The sequence below is a fragment of the Hydractinia symbiolongicarpus genome, chromosome 13 (assembly GCF_029227915.1).
Source record: "Hydractinia symbiolongicarpus strain clone_291-10 chromosome 13, HSymV2.1, whole genome shotgun sequence".
Taxonomy (NCBI): domain Eukaryota; kingdom Metazoa; phylum Cnidaria; class Hydrozoa; order Anthoathecata; family Hydractiniidae; genus Hydractinia; species Hydractinia symbiolongicarpus.
The window spans coordinates 21,870,468-21,891,872 of record NC_079887.1 but is presented as its reverse complement, the minus strand read 5'-3'; the positions used below and the strand labels follow the sequence as shown (position 1 = coordinate 21,891,872).

Below are 21,405 nucleotides of genomic sequence, written 5' to 3'. Positions count from 1 at the left end.
TGTTAGAGATTTTGGATACAACGATAACACGGTTCGTACACAAAAAATATTCAGACCAATAGCTGGTAATTGTATTGCCAACGAAGCATTTCCCAAAATTGATGTTGAGTCTATGCCATGTCGTAAAAAAAAGAAATAATGAAGAAAATGATTAAGGCGCCGAGTCATCAACAAATCAAAGAAGAAGCAGCACACAAAAAACGGTTATTTTTATAGCCACACATCTTAAAAAACATTATTACTGGCTTCACCTTACTCTGTTTTTATGGTTCTGATGGTGAGTATGATTAGAAAAAATTCTGTGGGCCAGTATTCACAAATATAAGTTCCACATAAATTTTTGAGTCCCAATGGGCAAATATTTATCCAGCATTATTCTGAAGGTAGTATTTTGCAGCACACAATAAACTGAATGTGTATGAAATCATTTTCTGTAAGTTCCATACAAAAATACTTACTTTTAAAGGTTGAATATTTCCGTGTACTTCTCGTTCTTTCCAAAATAATGTTTTTTATAAGTTTGTAGCTATAAAAATAGCTGTTTTAACAAGTTTATAGTCTGTTGTTCAAGACTAATGTCCATGATCCAAAGTGCTTGATGCTTTTTTTACTTCAGTTCGCAACGATCGTGATTTTTTAGCCTTTGATTTAACATTGTGCCGTTGACATTTATCCTTCACAAGTGAATATACACGAACACGAATATACAACATGATAAGATGTTCCAGTAAATTCAAAGCTATCTCTTTACTAACTTCTTCAGTTGAAGCATTTTTTAATTTGTTGTAATTGCATAAAATTCTTGCATTATTTATGAGATATGATACCATTTTTTTACTGTCAATACTTCTATGCGTGGTGCTAGACTCTTGGCGGAAATGGGATTCAACTATGGAAAAAATTTCAAAAACTTCTGATGTTACTGTCCATAAGCCGCCTCGGTCTTTAATGCGAACTAGTGTATTGATTTCGGTATCGTGTTCCTGGTCAGTTGATTTACCAGCAATAAGTAGATGTATGCTTTGCAGATTCAAGATACTACGACTTTGTTTCGATCTACGTATACGTCTGTAAAGTGTTCCAAAAACATATCCTGTTAGATATTTAATAATTTGCTTTTCCTGTTAATTCGCTAACTCAAATCCTAGGATAACTGATGCTCTTTTTAATAAGTTTTTGAAAACAATATTCTCGGAAACACATTTGTAAAAAGAGGCATAAAATTTTTCGCTATTGTTTTTAAAACTGGCTACAACATCTTTAATAAATTCAAAGGTGTATCTAGCATCATCTAGTGTTGGCTTTTGAAACATCAAAAACCCCTTTCTCGTTTCTTCACTATAGCACTCATCTAGAGCTAGCTTGGAAGCACATTCTCCGATGTATTTCTTCAAGTATAGAGGGTGTAATTTATTTTCAGGCTTTTGGTGATGAGGTTCAGCCCCAGAAGTAGGGCCATGCTTGCTATTTTTATGTCTGGTTAAACCTCTTGATGTCTTGCATATTTTTTCGCACTGATCACATTTAAAACCCTCTTCTATGGAATCAGCAACAACCTCATCAACAATATCTGTTACAGGAACAGATAATTCTTTATCTTCCTCTAAAAGGTTGTCTTCGATAGCTGCAAGAATAGCATCGAAGTCATCACCATAAATAAAAGCGTCCGCTTCAGCCATTTTGTTCAAAATACGTCCCTGGTTGCTCCGGCCACCCCAATAATTTCATCATTGCGCCATAAAACAAAACAAACGTAAATAAACGGCCCGGGTACCCAGACTATCTCTTTTTCTGATGACTATGAATTGATCAAAAAAATATTATATTTAAAATTTTGTATCTATGTTCCAGACCCTTCTTCTAACAGGCAAAACTAAATAAAAACGTATGTTTTCTCTTGTAGAAGTCCAAATCGGTCCCTTGATTTAATAAACAAAGTATTTAAACAGCGGTATAAGTGAATTATATCTATTAGTTGGTAAGAATCGATCAATCAACAGCAAAAATCAGATTTTCCAATACCTAAAAACAAGGTTAAAAAAAAAATGTTTTTAATGCCAATGTTTAAATTGCAAAAACATATGGAAGATACGCAGTCTTAATTTCCGCCATTTCCCTTACGCATAGGTGAAATTATGAGTTGGACCAACTTGTTTGGCGTTTTGGGCACAAGACACTTAAGCTCTAGAGAACATGCCTCAAAATGCACAATTCTCCCTTTGTTAATTAAAAAAATATAGAAAAGTAAAAAGGACACAACACATATGAAAAGATGAGCAGAACTTAAACTAAGGGCAGGTGGGTTTCGACCCATATTTCTGAACCTAAGTACCCTGGATGTCTAGCTGGGTCACCTCGAAGAGGTCCGCGGACGGTCATCAGCAGAAACTAGACATCCCTATCTTCCTAAAGTAAACTTTGACCACTTTCTGGTCAACTGTGCTATTCTTTGTTTTTAACTCAGGTAATAAGTGGACTTGTTACTCTCCAAAGACAAGATAATGTGTGATCGAACCCCGCTGCTAATATTTTTCTTTTTTTCGATATCTAGTATTAGATTCTACTTCAGATTTTATTTTTAACATCCTATTACACTGCGTCGCTTTGCACTTACGTAATTTTGCGCCTGATAGTGGCGTGAATGCAATTTATATTTAGCTGGTGAAATTGTAACTACAGTGAAATTGTACCATGGTAAGCTATCTGGGTAACTGTATATACCATTTAGCACACTTACTCCTCGAAGTCCTAAAATTAAACGCCTCGTGCATTTTTACCCTAAGTTTACGCATAAACCTAAGGGGTGAGAAATTAGCAATCAAAATGCAAATCTATTTAAAGTCTAATAGAAACAAGTTTTTAGTCATTTCCCTTTTTAACTAGGCGCGTTTTGATGAATGAAAGTTGGTTAATTTGGCAGAAGCTGTAATTCTATTAAAAATTTGCTACACGATTATTTCTATTTTAAAGATATTTAAGCTAACGAGAAAAATCAAGTTGACCTAAATTCGCTTAAGTTTTTTTCCTTAAAGGCCGTTTTCCACTCAGCGGAAATTCCCGAGCGGGCAGGAAATTTGCAGCAAATGTGCCGAAAAAAAATCAATTCCGGCGGAAAAATTGTCTACGAGAAGGCGAAAATGAAAGTTCAAAATGTTGAACGTTTTTTTTTTTTTTTTTTTTTTTTTTTTTTTTTTTCCAATTTAGCCTTACATATATTTGCCACAAATAAATAAATAAACTTACAACAACACCAAAATAAAATAAAAAAGTTATTAACAATTTACAGGTCAACATGGTTTCACTTATAATTAACACACTTGATTATTCAGGATCGAATGAGTGATACAACATTTCCGAGTTCCATATCTGTCAGCTGGTGGTCCCGAGCGAAGGATCTGCAACCTCTCAGGCAAAGTAGTGTTGATCGCAGCAGACTAAAGGAAATTTTTGTTCTAATAAACTTCGTGGCTTCTGCGAATCTGATGTTTCTTTTTTCGGAAATCATTTCAGACAGTCTCTGATAAAATCGTTTACACTCTCTTCCCATACCACCGTTTGTTGCAAAAACAAGGGGAGTTAATGTTCCATTTTCTACTTGCATAACTCTTTCGTTGTATCCTCTCTTCTTCTCTTCTTCGTTTTTCTTGAAGCATTTGTCAAGAGAAAGACCCTTGTATCTCAGAGCGTTGAGGTCAAAGACCCGTACATCTAAAAATACTCGTTGACCAGGGGTCCAAAAACCGACTGCGCTGACGTCTAATCGTGCTTCCTGTGATAAAATACCGTTTTGATGGATTCTTTCACCGCTTAAACGTAACAGCAATGGTTCCTTTCTCACATCTTTACATACTTCCTCCAGTAATTTACCTGTAATATCTCGTATCTCATTGTGTCGTAAAGAGACGTAGCCACCTTTCTTGCATGATAGCGCATGTGTAACATTAAATTTGCTTCCACACACGCATTCTGATGGAAGTTTCGGGATTGTCCAATCGTATCGCAAACGTAGAGCGTCAAAAAACTGCTCCTTGTTCAGATCATAGTTCAGCTCTTTAATTGGTAAAGTTGTAAGCCAATTTGATACACCACTCTCCATATTTGACTCGTTCAATCGTGCAGCTTCAGGTGTCATACGTAATTGTAGATTTTTCAACTTTTCCAGATTTTGTTGTCTCCGGTTGTTTTTTACTGCCGTCAATGATACTATTTCTTCATCAACAACATTTTTACGAAGAATTTCGTTCTTCAAAGAAGCAGTTATGCTTTCTGAGTTTCGTAGCTCTGTGGGCGCTCGTTCAATGGGATTGATAATTCCCAAACCACCAAGTCGAGGAGGCAAAGACAGGAGTGTGCGTTCATCATCGTTTACAATGTGTCCACCAGTAATAGCAGGTAGCAATCGATGTCGTATGATTTCTTCAAGTGAATTCAGATACTTCTCAATCCCAGGTATTGTTCTGAGAAAGAATGAAAATTTGTGTTGATAACCACTTGTGTAACAGGCATAAGCAGCTTGTGGCTGTGATAGCGCAATATCTGAAAGTAAAGATATCTCCTTCACCCAGTTCGTTACCATTTTTTCACAGTACTCCTTCCTGAAGCTGTCACTTCCGATCGAGGCGCCAAGATGTCTTTCACCATCAGTACATATCTGGATATTCGTGCCCTCAAAAGTCGCTTTCGCCAGTTGTTCGTGTCCTGGTTTTACAATTAGGCAAGATTTGTGAGGTTGTGGATTGTAACCGAACAATGGTCCAATTTGCATCAATCTATCGTACCAAACTTTCAAATTTCTACATTTTCCACCTGCACTAACGTCATCAGCGAAAGCAGCAACAGTAGTTTAAAATATTTTGTCAGCCATCAGATTAAGTAGGGGTGTTAGACCAATTGCGTATATTGCCATCCCTAGCGGATCACCCTGCGTAGTACCCTCCTTGGATCTTATTTCTTTACTTCCAATGATGAAAAGCCTCGCATGAAATCTATAGCAATTGATGACATAACATGCAATAGTCGGGCAAACAATCTTGACGTTGTGCAGGAGTGCTTCTCTGTTGATACTATTGAAGGCATTTGCTGCATCAACAAGTAAAACAGCCTCTGTTTCTTCACTGTCAAATACCTCCCTCATCGCGTGGATTGCCGCTTCACTGCCAGACTTCTGACCCGAGCACATCTGAATTTCCGCACTTGATTTAAGGACGTCTTTCTGAAGAACTGCCATCACTACCTTGCCACATATTCTTCGCAAGACTTCTCCAACACCAATTGGTCTTACTCCAGGTTTTTTGTCTAGAGGTACGAGTCTGCAAGCAGTAAATGCTTCAAGCGATTGATCTTGAACATTTTCTATACATAACTTCTTTATAACGTTGGCTATAGCTCTTCTTAAATCCAAACCGCATTCACCAAAAACCTTTGAAGTTAAAGGCTTTCTCCATCCATCTGCGTCCATCCCAGAAGGCCCGGAACTTTTTCCGCCCGCCAAAAGAGACATTTGTTTTTTAACCAATCAGAATTCACCTCTGAGGAGAAGAAACTTCAAAATGGCGTCTGGATCTCTACCAAATGCTGTGACACGTTTCTACGAACAGCAGAAGCAACAACAACAACAGCAAGATCGTCAACAACTGAGACAAGAAGAGGGGAATGCTTTTATTCCCAGAGCAGCTACAGCTAGCAGCTTACAACAAACTTGGTTGCTGCAGCAACAACAACAACAACTTCAGCAACAACAACTTCAGCAACAACAACAGCAACTTGATGAACAACAAGAAGATGGCAACAATAATGCAGCTTTTCAGGAAGAAAGCTCCTACAACAGCGTCGAAACCGACCACTTGATAGAGAGCAACTTGAGATATGTTGAGCAATTACGCAGAGAGGCCCAAAATGTTGTCGATGATGAAACTCTGCTGCAACAACAACGACACCAATCTCAACAACAAACTGCTGTAGCACCAAATAATCTTTCTACAAGAGTAAGAGCATCAGTGGTAGATCCTGAAGTATTAATCGAACTAGTACGGCAATATCCATGTTTATGGAATACAAAGCTGAACGTGTACCGTGACCAAATTAAAAAGAAAAAAGCCTGGGAGATAATTTCGGCATCGTTAAATGGAGCTTTTACAGGTAATCCCATACTTTTGAACTTTTCTATCCACCTGGCTTCACTGTGACAGTTTGTTTTCATACATCAAGTAATTAGTGTGTTTGTATACATATATTTCCCTGGTGATCTTGAATACAGTATACATAATATGTGTTTTTGAATGAATAAAGTTGTTTTTGTGATTTACTTTATATACAACAAATGTTGCATATCTATTTTTATTTACTTCACTTCAGTTGATGTTTTGAAGAACAAGTGGAAACTTATTCGAGACAGTTATAGCCGTTGTATGCATAAACGAGAAGAACAAACGAGATCCGGTGCAGCTGTATCAAAGCTCGCAAAATGTAGAAATTTTGAGGCTCTTAGTTTTCTCAGAAGTGCAGTGTCATCAAACGAAAGTGATAGTAATGTGGATAATTCTTTAGCCAGCCCAGAGATGTCACTTCCAATCTCACAGCATTCAAATAAACAGTCAATTGATGATTCTTTAACTAGTCCAGAGGTGTCGAAAAGAAGATCAATTGAATCGGATGATGATGAAACTTCTTCGATAACATCCAGAACATCATCACGAACTGAACCGTATTACAAGCCAACATCCACTGCAACAAAACGAAAGAAAAAATTGGCCTCAGATGTCGATGTGATGTTGATCAATTCTTTGAAAGATGTCAGTGCTGTGTGCAGCAACATCAGTAAACCTGTCAAGCCAACACCAACCAATGTCAGAGAAGAAAAAAATGATGCTGATCATTTGTTTTGCATGAGTTTGATTCCTGTTTTGAAAAGTCTCCCAGCTGTGAAAAACAGACAAGCAAGATTGAAAATTCAAGAGATTTTTTCAAAATAGAGTTTGGGGAAGACCTACAGATGTAGATTTTGAACTAAAATGAGTCAATGTTTGGAAGTACCACCATTTCGGTTTAAATTTAAAAAAAAGTAACTTAAAATCCATGCATGAAATTGTGGCACTCCCAAATTTTTACAAACCTTAGTTTTAACTTCAGGGGAACTATCCCTTTGCATTCTTTGCACATAAAAAGCTGTCTTCGACTGTTCTAAAACATGATTAGTTGTATATATGAATAAAGGTGGTCAACTATGAAGTTGTACTTCTGAAAATTAATGAGTATGTGCCAATGTGTAATTTCTTTTTTTGATTTTAAGCAAGCTCAATCTTCCATATTTCGTGACCTGCAGAAAAGTAGGTCAGTTTGACTTTGTAGTCAAGAAATTTTGAAAGTCCTGAGTACCAATAGGTTCAATTCAAGTAGGTAGTGTAAGTTCAACGGACTTTCAAAATAAAATTAGGTTATTTTCTATCACTCTCCTTGCACGTGACAAACGATAGTTGAAAATTGTTTCTGATGAGTCGAGGACATTTCTGCGTGGGAATGGTCGCATCATGAATGTTTTCAGTGCGAATGCTTCATCAGCAACAAAGGTGAACGGGAACATTTTATTAGAGTGGTAGCCTGGTATCGCTCTTGGCGTTGGTATGTTAAGTAAATTATTATCAATTGCGTGTCCAAGTTGCTGCTAGTGTAAACTCCGCTATCACTCTGTCTACCATATTCTCCTACATCAACCAGTGTGAATTCATAGTTCGCATTACACACAGCGAGCAACACGATGCTATATGTTTTTTTATAATTGTAAAACATGGACCCGCTTCTCGGAGGAGCTTGTATAACGACGTGTTTCCCATCAATTGCACCAATGCAGTTCGGAAAGTTCCACGTATCTCTAAAATCATTAGCTATTTTTAACCATTTTTCCTTTGAGTTCGGAGCATCAAGATAACCTTTTTCTGACAAGACATTCCATAAAACCTGACAGGTTTCTCTGATAATTCTCCCAACAGTCGCTGGACTTATCCAAAATCGAGTGGCAAGTGAAATTTGAGCATCTCCCGTGGCTAAATAACGTAAAGTTGAACACAGTCGCTCGGCAAGAGATGTTGTTTCGCTTCTAAATGACGATTTTTTAATGAAAGGTCCAACCCAAGAAATCAAAGTTTCTAAAATATGGGGATGCATCCGGAAGGTTTGAAAAAAGTAAAAATGATCAAACATCATCATATCCTTTACCAAAATGTTGAATTCTCCTCTTCTCGCACGGTCCTTGAATAACTGCCTAACCCACATACTTTTTTTGTATTTTCCAATTCTTCCTCGAAATCTTCTTCTTAAAATGATCAAAATCAAGATTTTTTTTTTGCAACAACACAAGCTTGTTTATAGCAGCCATATTTGTTCATATTCATTGCCGTGCTTAAAATTTCCCGCTCAATGGAAATTGAAACTGAGAATCGCGCGGGCGGAAATTTCCTGCCCGCTCGGGAATTTCCGGCCTTAATTTGCACTTATATAAGTTAATAATGCCTATTCAAAGATTTAAAAATTCATCTCCGACACGAGGTAAACCATCCGTCATATTGTTTCATAAATTTCTTCACCCGTGAGTGCTCTGACGTCCCCTCTTAGAATATCGTAAATCATCTTCCGCACTGGAATTTTTTACTCAAACTTTACTAGTGAAATTCATTGGTGATGAGTATATTTACCCCGTGAAAATTTCAGGAAACTTTGAAAATGAATACTAACTTCGGTTGAGTAATCATCATTCAATTGCAATACCCAGAAGTTGTGAAACAAACAAAAAAATGAGCAACAGGGAAAATGTGGTAGGATTTCAATTTGAGCCTATCAGGCGAAATACTAAACCAAGTACTGACTCGGATTCCAGCTGGGAAAGCTGAGATGAGGATACTGATCAAGAAGAAGTCGCTGATAAAAACAGACACACAGAGTTTCTCACTCATAGAGTACTTTTTCTCTTATAAAAAACAAGCTGATCACAGAAAAACGTAGAGAATAAAAAAAATGTGCGTAATATAGTGCACGTGACAGTTCTACCATAAAATAATAGAACCACCGGTTCACAACTAAATAAAAGATAGCAAGTGAGCGTCACATATTTCAACACTCCCACTTGACGGTCACTCCGTCACGATAGTCATTTCGTCAATGTCAAATTCAATGTATCTTGGTCACTCCAAGTTCTAAGCGAAGCTTATCGAACTGTGGTCGAGGGAGTCCCTTTGTCAATAAATCGGCAATCATTTCCTGTGTTGGACAGTATTTCAGCGTAATCTCTTTGGTCGAGACAGCGTCGCGTATGTAATGGTACTTGATGTCAATGTGTTTTGTTCGTGAGTGATGTGCGGGGTTTTTCGCAAGAGCGATTGCACCTTGGTTGTCTTCAAAAATCGTAGTAGCATTTGCCTGTTTGAACCCCATACCATCAAGCAGGACTCGCAACCATACTGCCTCTTGTGTTGCACTGCATAATGAAACGTATTCAGCTTCGGTCGAGGAAAGTGCAACGATTGACTGACGTTTCGATTTCCATGAAATCGTGGAATTTCCGATTTGGAATACGTATCCGGAAGTCGATTTTCGTGTTACCACATCTCCAGCCCAATCAGCGTCGGCGAAGCCACGTAAACAGTTCATCGTTTCGTAAGCTTTACTCCCCTTGTACACCAAACCATAGTCGATGGTTCCTCTAACGTATAGGAGAACTCGTTTAACACCAACCCAATGTTGCTTTCCAGGTTTTGACATGTCTTGACTAAGCACTCCCACTGCAGCGGACAAGTCTAGCATCCAATGACAGATTGGTACTCTTTCAGATTGACTGGTTTTTCGTCATCTCTCAGCTTTTTGAACTTTGTGTTAGGTTCGAGTGGAGTAGCTTACTGGCTTGCAATCTTCCATTTCAAATCGTTTCAGCACAGATGATAAAAACGCGTGTTGGTCGATTGTAAGTACTCCATCCTTACGGTTTCGTTTGACGGCCATCCCAAGAATGTAGTGAACTTCCCCTTCGTCACCCATTTCGAAACGTTCACCTATCTGTTGCTTTTCGGAGAGGAGTTCTTTGTCGTACTTTGATGCAATCAGCAGGTCGTCGACGTATACAGCAATAAGGAGGATAACTTCCTGTCCGTCCTTGATGAATCGTTTGAGATAGATGCAAGGGTCAGCATCGTTTTGTATGTATCCTGATTCCTTGAGGTATTCGTCGATGGTTTTGTTCCAGCATCGTGCAGACTGTTTCAAGCCATAGACAGTTAGGGACAACTGCAAATTAGACTATTCCGCCTAAATAGGCTATGATAGACAAATTAGGCGAAATTTATCTCCTAACTAGGCTATCAGCACTAAATTTGCTTATTACAGTCTTCTGGTTCGTGGTCGCACCGATCTTTAAGGTTCAAAATGATCTAACAAACCTCCCACGGACGTAGAAGTATTATTTTCGTAAATGTTATGGTGCGTTTTTAAGATATTGCTTTTAGTTTGTTATGCCACTGATCCGCATGCGCACAACGTTTTTTTCCGGCGTGTTTTAAAAAACCGCCCAAATAGACTATTTTGATTTAAAAAAAGATGGCGGATGGGATAAACGCGCTTTGCAAATGTACTGATCACGACGTTTGGTATCTTTTCAAAATAAAAATAAATGTAATCCAGTTTATCATATAGAAAGAGCTAAAGTCAAATCTAGTGTAGTGGGTTATCTGCGGCTGCATAAATACATCCCAGATAGAGCTCTCTACCTCTGCAAAGCATGCATTTCAATGACTGAGTACATGATAAAAACGAAATCTGACGATGACAAAAATTGTCCATCAGCGTTCTTTGATGGTAACAGCATGGAGTATTTGATTGACAGATTAATTACTTTTTTGTCTGAAGCTATTATTGACATATCCGATACTAAATGGGTACTGCTGTTTTATTATCTTGGGAAGAGAGTTCTTGTTGTGATGGGCAACACTTAAGTAAAAGTTATAAAAACATATCATATTTGTGTGAACTTGATCCAAAGGAGTTTATATTCCAAAGGGAAAGCATTCTGGTGTCCTTTATAGAGGGAGTGTCAGGTCGAAACTTGAAAAATGAAGGGGATTCTGCCACAATATTTTATCTTGCATCGCTAATCGAGAATATATATTTCTTAGTAAATTTTAATTGGATACTTCCTCATTCATTTGTTTCTAATCTGATCCAGTCATGTATTTCGAAATCAAAAATTGTAACAACAATAAATGGAAAGATTTACCCAGCTGGTGGTTATTCATCGTACCTAACTTGGTTAAAAGATGTTGGTAGTGAAATGTTAAAAAACCCACCGGAGACGTAGAAACCTACTTTGACAACATAGGGAAGTATATAGTACGTAACCACCATATATCAAAGGAGAAATATTCAGGTGTAGATATTATAACGTCAACACTACACATTTGTTTACAAGGTGATCATGATTCAGTTATTTAAAAGTGAAACAAGTGACATAAGTAAACGCATCTCAGATTTACTAACTTTTCAGAAACGTCGATGTATAAATGAGGTAGGCTATTTTTCAAATACTCGTACTTTTTTGGTTTAACCTGTTTTAGAGATTTTAAACAGGTTCTGGAAATGTTGTGTATTGTTTGTCTTACCTTATTTGTTTTCTGTTTAATGTAGGAATGTGGAAAGACATATGACAGATGCAAACGAGTTTGTGATGTGTGTAGTTCAGTGGTAAAGAAAATCAATGAGGAACCTCAAAAATTAAGTCGAACAACCTCACTTGGTGAAAAATATCTAAACCTTGGAGAAAAATCGAGCTGTAACTACCCATTTATTCAGGTTGGAGAGCCCATATTATGTAATCCAAACAGTTACGACAACTTGAAAACTATCCTTACGCAGCTAAAAAGTTACCTAAACATTTCAAAAGACAGATTTTGGACATATTCGGGCTGTGATGGGCCACCTTATGTCATGACAAGTCGATTAATTGAGGCAGATAAATATGAATTTGATTGGATCACGTTGCTGCCAGGCTTGGGACATTTGAATATGAACCAGGTATGCAAACAATTTTTTTTAATAAGTGAAAGAAGATTTAACTGCTTCTAAAAGAAAATGCATCTTTTCTAAAAATATGTATATATATATAAATATATATTACAAGTATCATACATCATAAATATATTTTTTGTGTTTTTATAATATAATATAGATGTTACTAAATAATAATAAAATCAACTATTTCTCTTTTAGGTAAAAGGATACTTTAAGGTTCTTGACAACATATGTTTAGAGCCCCTGGGCCGAGATATCCTAAATTTCAAATCTCCAAAGGCATATTCATTCTTCAAAGACTGTAAAGACAACCACAAAGCATGGGAAGCTTTTGAGGTTTTTTTACATGGAACTATGTTAGAACAGTTTACAAATACTCTCAAGAAAGCGATAATGTTAGTGCTATGGGTTTCATGCAATGGCAACACAAAATAAATGCACCAACAGTTAAACTTATATTGCAGCTTGTTTTAACATACGGTTTGGGGATTTATACACAGAGAGTAGGGGACCGTAATAATGATATCATTATCAGTGATGCTGGTCGATATTCGTTTGATGACTGGTTCTTTGGCTTTAATCATCCGTATTACCGAGAAATCGAATACAGGGATTTGCAAAACAAAGCGATTTACCCACCTCAAGTAAAAGAACAGAGAGACAAAAATTCATCTTTTTCATTTACTAAGACAAAAGGCAGAAATCAAGGTGGGGATTTTTTGATGGAACAAAAAATTAAACGACAAAAGATGATGGCACCAAAAGGGAGTGTTGATAAAAGTACTTTGCAACGCATTTCTCGATGTGTAGATGCTTTTGATCGAATTTATGAGAACACATCAAATTTATTAGATTTAAAAGATGATGCAGGATCACGTAATATCATATTAGGTAATGAAATCATTCATCATATATATAAGTACATATATCAACAGAAATTTAAATTAAATTAAAAAATTGAAGAAATTAAAAAAAAACCTAAGAACACTCAATAAAATGACAAAAATTAACTTATCGCTTTAATTTTGATGCTGCCTTGACAATGTGTCTTTTCATATGAGTTGGACACCAAAAATCGCCAAACTTTTGAACATTTTGTTGGCTGAACCCAATGCATATTACATGCACCCAATATTTGCAATCTCTTGCACTACATCCAATCCAAGGGGAATCTAAGTCATTGTCAGTATTGTGTTTTTCATTACACATTTTACATGTATTTTCATCTATCTCGTTTTCTGTTACAGTAAGGGAAGAAGGTGTCAAAAAACTTAGTACATTGTCTAAATTTGTATTATTTCGTGTGGGTGTATGTTGTTCCATTTCTATCGAATTCAAAACAGTGGGTGGCTGATTCTGGGTTGAAGTTCGTGTTGAGTGCTGTGCAACTTTTTCTCAAAAATCAAAGCTGGGCATGTGCCATATAATTTTTTCACTTTCGATACTGCGTGTTGAAAGTCAACAGTGACATCATCACCTGTACACAACTTTAACAACGACATACTGTTTAGTATGCCATTCCGTCTTTTGTAGCAGCAGTCACTACGTGCTGCCTGGTCCACAACAAACTCTGTCCCACTTTTTCTTTTTTTTCCATCACTAAACCCAGGTTCAGCCACTCTTCTTTTATTTGCGTTGTTTACTTTGACTAGGTTTAGATTTTCATCAAATATATTTGCCATTTTATGTTTATACCTAATAAAATTCTATAAAACTCAATAATTACAGTGTTGTTACTTGTGTCACTCTTCCTATTTCAGAAATTACGTTAGTTACAGTGTCACAACTGTCTGTTTCAAAACAATACATGCACTCTAACTTAGGTCCTTTTCCTAATGTTGGATGGTCCCCGTGTAACATGCCACCTGTATAAAACGCTGTAGCCTGACGAATTTTTCCACTGTCAATAGCTGGTGAAAGTATCCCAGCAATAACTAAATAATAATAATAATAATAAATATTTAAAGTGGCTAGCCCAGAAAATCACAAAAACCTAAAGTTAGTGGATTGTTTCCACTGGGGGCCACTAGAACAAAAAAGAAACAAAAAATGATAAACCTTAGACTGCCTCAGCTCAATCAAACATAGTAACATTTATAATCTGTGAAAATTGAAAAGAAAAAGAATAAAAAACAAAAGTTAAAAAGTTAAAAAGTGATCTCCATTAGAATTTGCCAAATACATTAGAGATGGAAGTCTTAAACGAAAGCAGACTTCCATCACAGGTCACTTGGTCTGGAAGATTATTCCACACTTTTGCTGCTCTAAATGGGAAGGCTTTTTTGCCAAATTCCGTGTTGACCAAGGGAAGTGTGAACCTGTTTTTCGAAGCTCCTCTTGTTTGATGATTATGACAGCTTTTTGTCAAAAGGAATTTTGAGCGCATGTAATCAGGAGCAATGTGATTCATGGCTTTGAAAACTAATATGGCATCGTTTTTGATAAGTAAATTATTCATTGAATATTCCCTCTCTTTCCCAAGAAAGGTACGGACACATTTTAATCGTTTTTCTAGTTTTCCCAATCTACCTTGGGTGGCACAAGCCCATGCCGAGGAGCAGTAGTTGAAATATGGCATGACATGTGCATTAATTAAAAGGTTTTTTGTGTGAGGTGTTAAACAGGTTGCAATGGTTCTAATTTTAGAATATTTAATTAGTATTTTTCTATTTATGTCATTAATGTGCTTTTCCCATTGCATTTTTTGATCAAATGTTACCCCAAGATATTTAACTTTTTCGCTCCTCTTCAAAGGAATACCCGTATAGTTGATAGTTTTGTTCTCAACTTTTTTTAACTGGCTGTGGTTGCCGAAAAAGATTGTTTCAGTTTTGTCCGTATTAATAGTCATTTTGTTATTATTCAGCCAGAGGTCGACTTGCGAAAGTTCTAACTCGACCTGGGAGACAAGGGTATCCAAGTTTTTATAAGACGAAATAATTATTGTATCATCTGCATATAGATGGTGGTAGTTTGAATTGATGACAGATTTTAAGTCATCAATATACAAAAGAAAGAGCAGGGGCCCCAACACAGATCCCTGCGGCACCCCAAAAGCGTCTTCATGAAGCAGATCTGATCCTGTGTCGTTTACAAGAGTCAGCTGCATTCGGCCCGTTAAGTAGGACTCGAACCAGTCAAAGGCAGCATCTCTGATGCCAAAACACCATAGTTTTTTTAAGAAATTTTTATGATCAACAGTGTCAAAACCTTTTTTAAGGTCAATGAGCACAGCACAAACAAAGTTACGTTGGTCGAGCTCAGTAAGAATAAAATCAGAGACATCGACTACTGCAGTTTCTGTGGAAAAGAGTTTTAGAAATCCGGACTGTCTGTGATTCAGGAAGTTGTGCTCAGAAATAAAATGAGACATTTGCTCATGCACTAACTTTTCAAAAATTTTCATAGGAATTGGCAAAATAGATATAGGCCGATAATTAGTAGGATCTGTTTTATTGCCACTTTTAAAAATAGGCGAGACCCTTTTAGTCTTCCAACATTTAGGTACATAACCAGTACATAAAGATTTGTTGAAAAGACTTGATAAATAAATACTTAAAACTGACGAACCTGCTTTTAGCAGTCTTGAACCAATTCCGTCCAAGCCTGTAGCTTTATTAAGTTTTAGTGAACTAATTATTTTTTCGACACTTTTGGTCTCAATACGAGCCCACCGAAAATCGTGTCCGCTAACAGGTGGATTAACATAAGTAGTGTCAGAAGAAAATTTAGAGGCTAGTTTGGCACCAACACCGACAAAAAATGAATTGAATGTGTTGGAAATTTTTTTTGGGTGAGAAGTTTCTGTACCATCGTTTTGGACTACTCGTTTTATCGAGGTAGTATTGCCTGACTTATCAGGAACCAGTTTTTTTAGGGTTTTCCAAAGTTGTTTTGGCCGTTTTTGAAATTCCTGCAAAACGTCATTATAGTACTCGTTTTTAAGTCGATTTTTGAGACCTATTACCTGGTTCCTTTTTTGTTTGAAAGCTTCCCAGTCTATGATGGATTTTGTTTTTGATGCTTTCCGTTTCAAGAAGTCTCTTTCTTTGATGGCTATTATTAATTCATCAGTGACCCATGCCTCAACACGGCCAGAAAATCTATGTGTTTTGAAAGGGGCATGTTTGTCAGCCACTGTTTTAACATTTTTATTCAGTTTCTCACATGCTTCATCAAGGTCATCATAATTATTAAAATATGACCAGTCTAAATTCCTGAGGTCCTTCAGAAAAGCCTCTTCACTGAAGTTCTTGTAGCTACGAACCTTGCATGTTTTAGGTTCAAATTTTGACCTTTTGAATTTTCTGATCACATAAACTAAATTGTGATCACTGATGCCTAAATCCATGACACCAGTTTAGAAATACAAGAACTGTTAGAAAGTATCAAGTCTATAAGAGTGCTACTATTTTCAGTAACACGAGTTGGCTCCGTAATATGTTGTTTTAGGAAAAGAGTGGAGCATAATTCCTTTATTTTGGAGGAAAGAGCATATTTTGAAAGCATGTTACAGTTAAAATCTCCCAAGATAAAAACTTCTTTTTCTTTTGGGAGCTTGTTAAAACACTGTTTAAAATGAGTACACAGGTTTTCGGTACTCTGCAAATCACTACCTCCAGGTGGCCTGTAAACCCCACACACGTAAATAGGTTTAGTTTTTTTCAGGCACACTTTCACCCATAGTGATTCAACATTTTTGAAGTAAAGGTGTTTCAAAAGGTGGCTATCCAAGTTTTCATTAACAAAAATTACAACACCCCCACCTCGTCTATTCCGATCATTCCTATAACAAACATAGCCATCAATTTTACCGTCATTGTCAGTGATGGTGTCATCAAATTTGGTTTCACAGATGGAGAATACATCAAGTTTTGTTTGATGTAGCAGAAGTTTAACATAGTCTAGTTTGGATGACAGACCATCAATGTTGAGATGGGCCATTTTTAAGCCCTTCCAATTTCTGATTGCCTCAAAATCAAAGTTTTCATCAATAGTAATATTGATGTTGTCCGGAATTTCGTCACCAAATGACTCCTCATTAGCAAAGGGCAAATTTCGAGAAAAACAGGGACTGCAAACGAAAAAAAGTTTATCTTCAGGAGTCTTCATAAATTGTTGATATTTTTTTTATCAGAAATACGCTCACATTTTTTATGAGCCCATAATCCACACTTGTCACAAGAAAGTGCTTTGTGTGTTTTTGCCACAGGTTTTAAGCATGAAGAACAGGAATACTTAACAGGACCTGGGTTGAGGCAGATGTCCCCTGACAAGAGGATTAAAAAATAGAAATACTTGTGCCTGCTTGGCTTAAGTTTTGATAAAGCCATTAATTTTAATTGGAGAGTGAGCTGGCTTTCAGAAACTCTATTGCAGGCATCAAGTGAAGAGATAGAAAGAAACTCCTATCTAGTCGACTCATTTCATTGTTGTTGTGTGAGCTACTTTTGAACGAAGGTTTTGTATTGCTCAAAAATACAACAAACACAAAAATCAGTTTTAGCGTAAATGTGGGGTTTCCTACCTTGGTAAAGTTATTTTTAAGTCGTAGAGAGATCATTCTACGGTTATGTGCTCTTCCAAAACTATGTTTACAGGATCTGAGGCAAGCCCATTTCCTTACGATGTTACACAGAAGGAGCAGCAGGAACCCACAACACAGCAAGATAGATGGATAAAAAACTGACTGGGATAAAAACAATTTATTAACAAAGACAATAATTTAAAAACTTACAAAACAACAAATTAAAGAAATGAAAAGATATAAATGAAGTCAAGAAGGCAATACAATATATAATAAATCAAAAAGGACTTAGCTGTCAAAGCAGGAGCTCTTCAAGCTTTAGTCTTCTTTTTTCTTTCTTCGACTTAGCGCGCCAAGACCGGACCGTTTAGATACGTCCGACCCCAACGAGAGCTAAGCACGGAATGTGAACTTTTGGAACTCAGCCAACAGTACGCCCAGCTATGCGCCTAACAGTTTCTCCTGTGCGTTCTCTAACGACGATATCCAAAAGTTCGTGATTCAGTTCATGTATGGACTTTGAAAAATCTCTAGAGGGTTGCAACCTCTAACTATAGTAGAACCAGCTGTCATTAGACAAGAAATATCATTAGAGCTAGCTGTTTTGTCACCTCATCATCATTTAATTGCATTGCTGTCATATACAGTTTCTGGCTCCCGAACTAGTGTCATTGGCATTTCTATACCAATTCTAACTTGAAAATGATGATAACCATTTATCACACAAAACGCAATAAAAAACTCATGTTCGTGCTCACTGTGCCAAACTTGGCGAGTACGATACTCACAGTATCTATCAGCATACAACTTTCGTTCAGCATTGTCTAAACTAGCCATTTTTTAAGACGTGTATGTTACTTTCTAATAAGTTCAATAATAATGAAAAAGGAAACTTGTGGCGCGAAACCTTCAGTTTTTTTGCGGGAAAATAATATACTAGTTAGGCTATGATGTCCTAATTACGCTATCATAGACTAAATAAGCTATTTGGACAATCTCGCCCCGGACCTTGTTCTAGTCACATAGATATAATTTCTAGTCGATTGGAAACGAGTTTAGTTGGTGGGCACGTTTTCATGTATACATTTTATATCCGCCATGCAAATTCTATGAAATTTCACCTAAGCAAAGATGACTAAGTCAGCAAGTAGTACAGTAAAAATAATCGCGCGACCAACAAAGATTGCGAAGATATCGTCGATTAAAAAATTCCATCTCCTAAATAGACTTTTCTCTCTAAGTTAAGCTATTAAAAATCTCCTAATTTAGTTACTAGCTTATTTAGGAGAAATAGTCTAATTTGCAGTTGTCCCTAACTGATAGAGACTCTTTCGCAATCGACGGTTGCTTAACGAAAATCTCTTCCTCGAGATCTCCATTTAGGAATGCTGTTTTAACATCCATTCGGTGGAGGTTTAAATCAAGTTGATTGGCAATGGCTAGTACAGTACGAATAGAACTGTACTTTGCGACAGGTGAGAAAACTTCGTCATAGTTGACACCAAAAATTTACTACACGATTATTTCTATTTTAAAGATATTAAAGCTTACGAGAAAAATCAAGTTGACCTAAATTCGCTTAAGTTTTTTTCCTTAATTTGCACTTATAAGTTAATAATGCCTATTCAAAGATTTAAAGGGAATATAGCATGTTTTATAAATATTTGCATATAAAAACTTCATATAGCACGAAACAATAATTCAGCATTAATATATCTTAAAAAGTAATTCTTACGCACAATATTGTTCTTTAAAGTTTAACCTTCGCCACGAGAGTGGCCTTCTTCGACCGCCATGATAGTTTCTGATGAAAACACGATCAAGTGCGATATAGCATAATCGATTTACTGTGACGTAAGCAATTTTATAGAAAATACAGAAGCCTTCCTCTTCACACACACCGCACGCGAAGTTTGTTCTTAAACCTATTAATAATTTATAATAGAAACTTAGATTTATTTTATACAATTTAACCCCCGTCGATATATTTTAAAAACATTTATGCTCAAAAACTTTTTTTCGATATTTCTTAAAATGGCGTGGTGTGCTGCTGTAGGTTGTACTAATCATACGGCTAATAATCCCGAGAAAGTTCAAATGAAGATACGCGCAAAAAGTGGATACATGCTTTGCGGAGAAAAAATTTACCTAAAAGGGTCTTTGTTTGTTCAAAACATTTTGAAGAAAAATGCTTTGATCCAAGTTGGGACATGCAACACCAGATATTCCCGCAGATATACCTTGTTGACATACTCGGTAATATAATCACACGAGTTGAAGAAAATAGAAAGGTAACCACGGAAAAGCGCAGCAAACGTAAGCTCAGTTTGACTGTAGCACCATCAGAGAGAGAAGACCGTGAAGTTATCATTGAGCAATCAGCTAAGTATAGCAGATTAAAACTGTAGTGACTTTTTATTTTCTTAGCTTATATAATTATTTACATACTATTTTCATACATATATTATTTACATGGATATTTTACACGTATACTAATGAACGGTTTAGTCGCTTTCGTCTTCGTGAGCTGCAAATTGCCACACCATTTCAATCTCGGGAACATTCGTTCCTCCCTCTCTAAACCTAGTGTAATTACCACTTTCAGAAGGGAAGGCTGTTCTTATTTTAGCAACGACACAAGCAGGAATGACTCTCCGCACACCTCGTCCCAACCTAGTATGGATGAACCAACTAAACTGTCTGTACGATGCGTAGCGATATGATCTAAAATAGGTTATATATTTCATTTATGGATAATATAATATATTACATGTTCTTATATAACTCTACTTACTGGCTAGGTACGTTATCCCTATCACATGGTAAAGATGCATTTTCCCTGTCATATAACGATATCAAAGCAGTCCACAGAACACCCCTGTCCAGCATAACGTTTGAAAAGCTATCGTGCTCAGTGATACATCTGCAATCTAAAAAAGGTTTGGGTACTAGATTGTATGTGTAATTGTTTCACTGTTTATTTTGTAAATAGAAATAAACTAAAGCAAACCGTCTAATTTGAAATATTTTATTTCGTCTATCTCGTGGCAGCATATGCACTCTCTTTCCGTATCCAATACGACGCAGTGCCCACAAGTACACCAACCATCGACCCCAGCTTTCCTATCTCCCTCCGCTGTAATAGCTCGCAAGTTCGCATCATCCAAAGAAATATCAGAATATTCTTCAGGTTCAGAATGTTCTTCATCATCCTGAAATTCTGGTTCAAACTGAAAACCAAGTACCGTTGGTTGATCCATGATAAAATTTAATATGAATGTTTGTTATTTACTTTCTCAAAACATTACATATTTTTTCTAAAAAGAACCTTCTACTTTTACGGGGGCTCACTTTTTTTTCTATACAATTGCTTACGTAAGTCGCATAATTACGCATACTAATGTGATTGTCCAGATCTCTGACCGCGTTAAAACGACCTCGTTGAAGAAGGCGACTGTAATGTAAACATGTGAAACTTTTTATGTTGTTTGTTTTTTTTTTGTTTATCTTCAAAACATAAGAACTAGATATTCTTTTATGACTTTGAAAAGTGGTTTATATATGTAAAAATAATTTTTCACGCCATATTCCCTTTAAAAATTCATCTCCGACACGAGGTAAACCATCCGTCATATTGTTTCATAAATTTCTTCACCTGTGAGTGCTCTGACGTCCCCTCTTAGAATATCGTAAATCATCTTCCGCATTGGAATTTTTTACTCAAACTTTACTAGTGAAATTCATTGGTGATGAGTATATTTACCCCGTGAAAATTTCAGGAAACTTTGAAAATGAATACTAACTTCGGTTGAGTAATCATCATTCAATTGCAA

At 36.5% G+C, this 21,405-nt stretch overlaps 5 protein-coding genes across 5 annotated transcripts; 2 read left to right on the top strand and 3 right to left on the bottom strand.

Moving 5' to 3' along the window:
* Positions 1-4,877: 4,877 nt before the first annotated feature.
* On the top strand, positions 4,878-6,971 carry LOC130623222 (putative uncharacterized protein DDB_G0271606). Its single transcript, XM_057438699.1, has 2 exons — positions 4,878-6,138; positions 6,355-6,971. The coding sequence occupies exons 1-2, from the start codon at positions 5,550-5,552 to the stop codon at positions 6,969-6,971; spliced, it is 1,206 nt and encodes a 401-aa protein (XP_057294682.1). The 5' UTR covers positions 4,878-5,549.
* Positions 6,972-7,536: 565 nt separating this feature from the next.
* Positions 7,537-8,268, bottom strand: LOC130623221 (uncharacterized). Its single transcript, XM_057438698.1, has one exon. The coding sequence runs from the start codon at positions 8,266-8,268 to the stop codon at positions 7,537-7,539; it is 732 nt and encodes a 243-aa protein (XP_057294681.1).
* An 891-nt stretch (positions 8,269-9,159) lies between these two features.
* On the bottom strand, positions 9,160-9,792 carry LOC130623219 (uncharacterized). The gene has a single exon (XM_057438697.1). The coding sequence runs from the start codon at positions 9,790-9,792 to the stop codon at positions 9,160-9,162; it is 633 nt and encodes a 210-aa protein (XP_057294680.1).
* A 2,135-nt stretch (positions 9,793-11,927) lies between these two features.
* On the top strand, positions 11,928-12,667 carry LOC130623821 (uncharacterized). The gene is made up of 2 exons (XM_057439347.1): positions 11,928-12,048; positions 12,244-12,667. The coding sequence occupies exons 1-2, from the start codon at positions 11,962-11,964 to the stop codon at positions 12,478-12,480; spliced, it is 324 nt and encodes a 107-aa protein (XP_057295330.1). The 5' UTR covers positions 11,928-11,961; the 3' UTR covers positions 12,481-12,667.
* Positions 12,668-20,001: 7,334 nt separating this feature from the next.
* On the bottom strand, positions 20,002-21,256 carry LOC130624012 (uncharacterized). Its single transcript, XM_057439568.1, has 3 exons — positions 20,583-21,256; positions 20,367-20,502; positions 20,002-20,296 (listed from the first exon to the last, which is right to left on the bottom strand). The coding sequence occupies exons 1-3, from the start codon at positions 20,830-20,832 to the stop codon at positions 20,077-20,079; spliced, it is 606 nt and encodes a 201-aa protein (XP_057295551.1). The 5' UTR covers positions 20,833-21,256; the 3' UTR covers positions 20,002-20,076.
* Between the last annotated feature and the right edge of the window lie 149 nt (positions 21,257-21,405).

Bases quoted from the DNA above. Each gene is read 5' to 3' on its own strand.
- LOC130624012 (XM_057439568.1), bottom strand. From the start codon at position 20,832: ATGGATCAACCAACGGTACTTGGTTTTCAGTTTGAACCAGAATTTCAG. The intron at 20,503-20,582 runs GTTTGCTTTAGT...AACCTTTTTTAG, and splicing joins AAAATATTTCAAATTAGACG to ATTGCAGATGTATCACTGAG. The intron at 20,297-20,366 runs GTAAGTAGAGTT...AACCTATTTTAG, and splicing joins AGGGATAACGTACCTAGCCA to ATCATATCGCTACGCATCGT.
- LOC130623221 (XM_057438698.1), bottom strand. From the start codon at position 8,268: ATGTGGGTTAGGCAGTTATTCAAGGACCGTGCGAGAAGAGGAGAATTC.
- LOC130623821 (XM_057439347.1), top strand. From the start codon at position 11,962: ATGACAAGTCGATTAATTGAGGCAGATAAATATGAATTTGATTGGATC. The intron at 12,049-12,243 runs GTATGCAAACAA...TTTCTCTTTTAG, and splicing joins GACATTTGAATATGAACCAG to GTAAAAGGATACTTTAAGGT.
- LOC130623219 (XM_057438697.1), bottom strand. From the start codon at position 9,792: ATGCTAGACTTGTCCGCTGCAGTGGGAGTGCTTAGTCAAGACATGTCA.
- LOC130623222 (XM_057438699.1), top strand. From the start codon at position 5,550: ATGGCGTCTGGATCTCTACCAAATGCTGTGACACGTTTCTACGAACAG. The intron at 6,139-6,354 runs GTAATCCCATAC...ACTTCACTTCAG, and splicing joins GTTAAATGGAGCTTTTACAG to TTGATGTTTTGAAGAACAAG.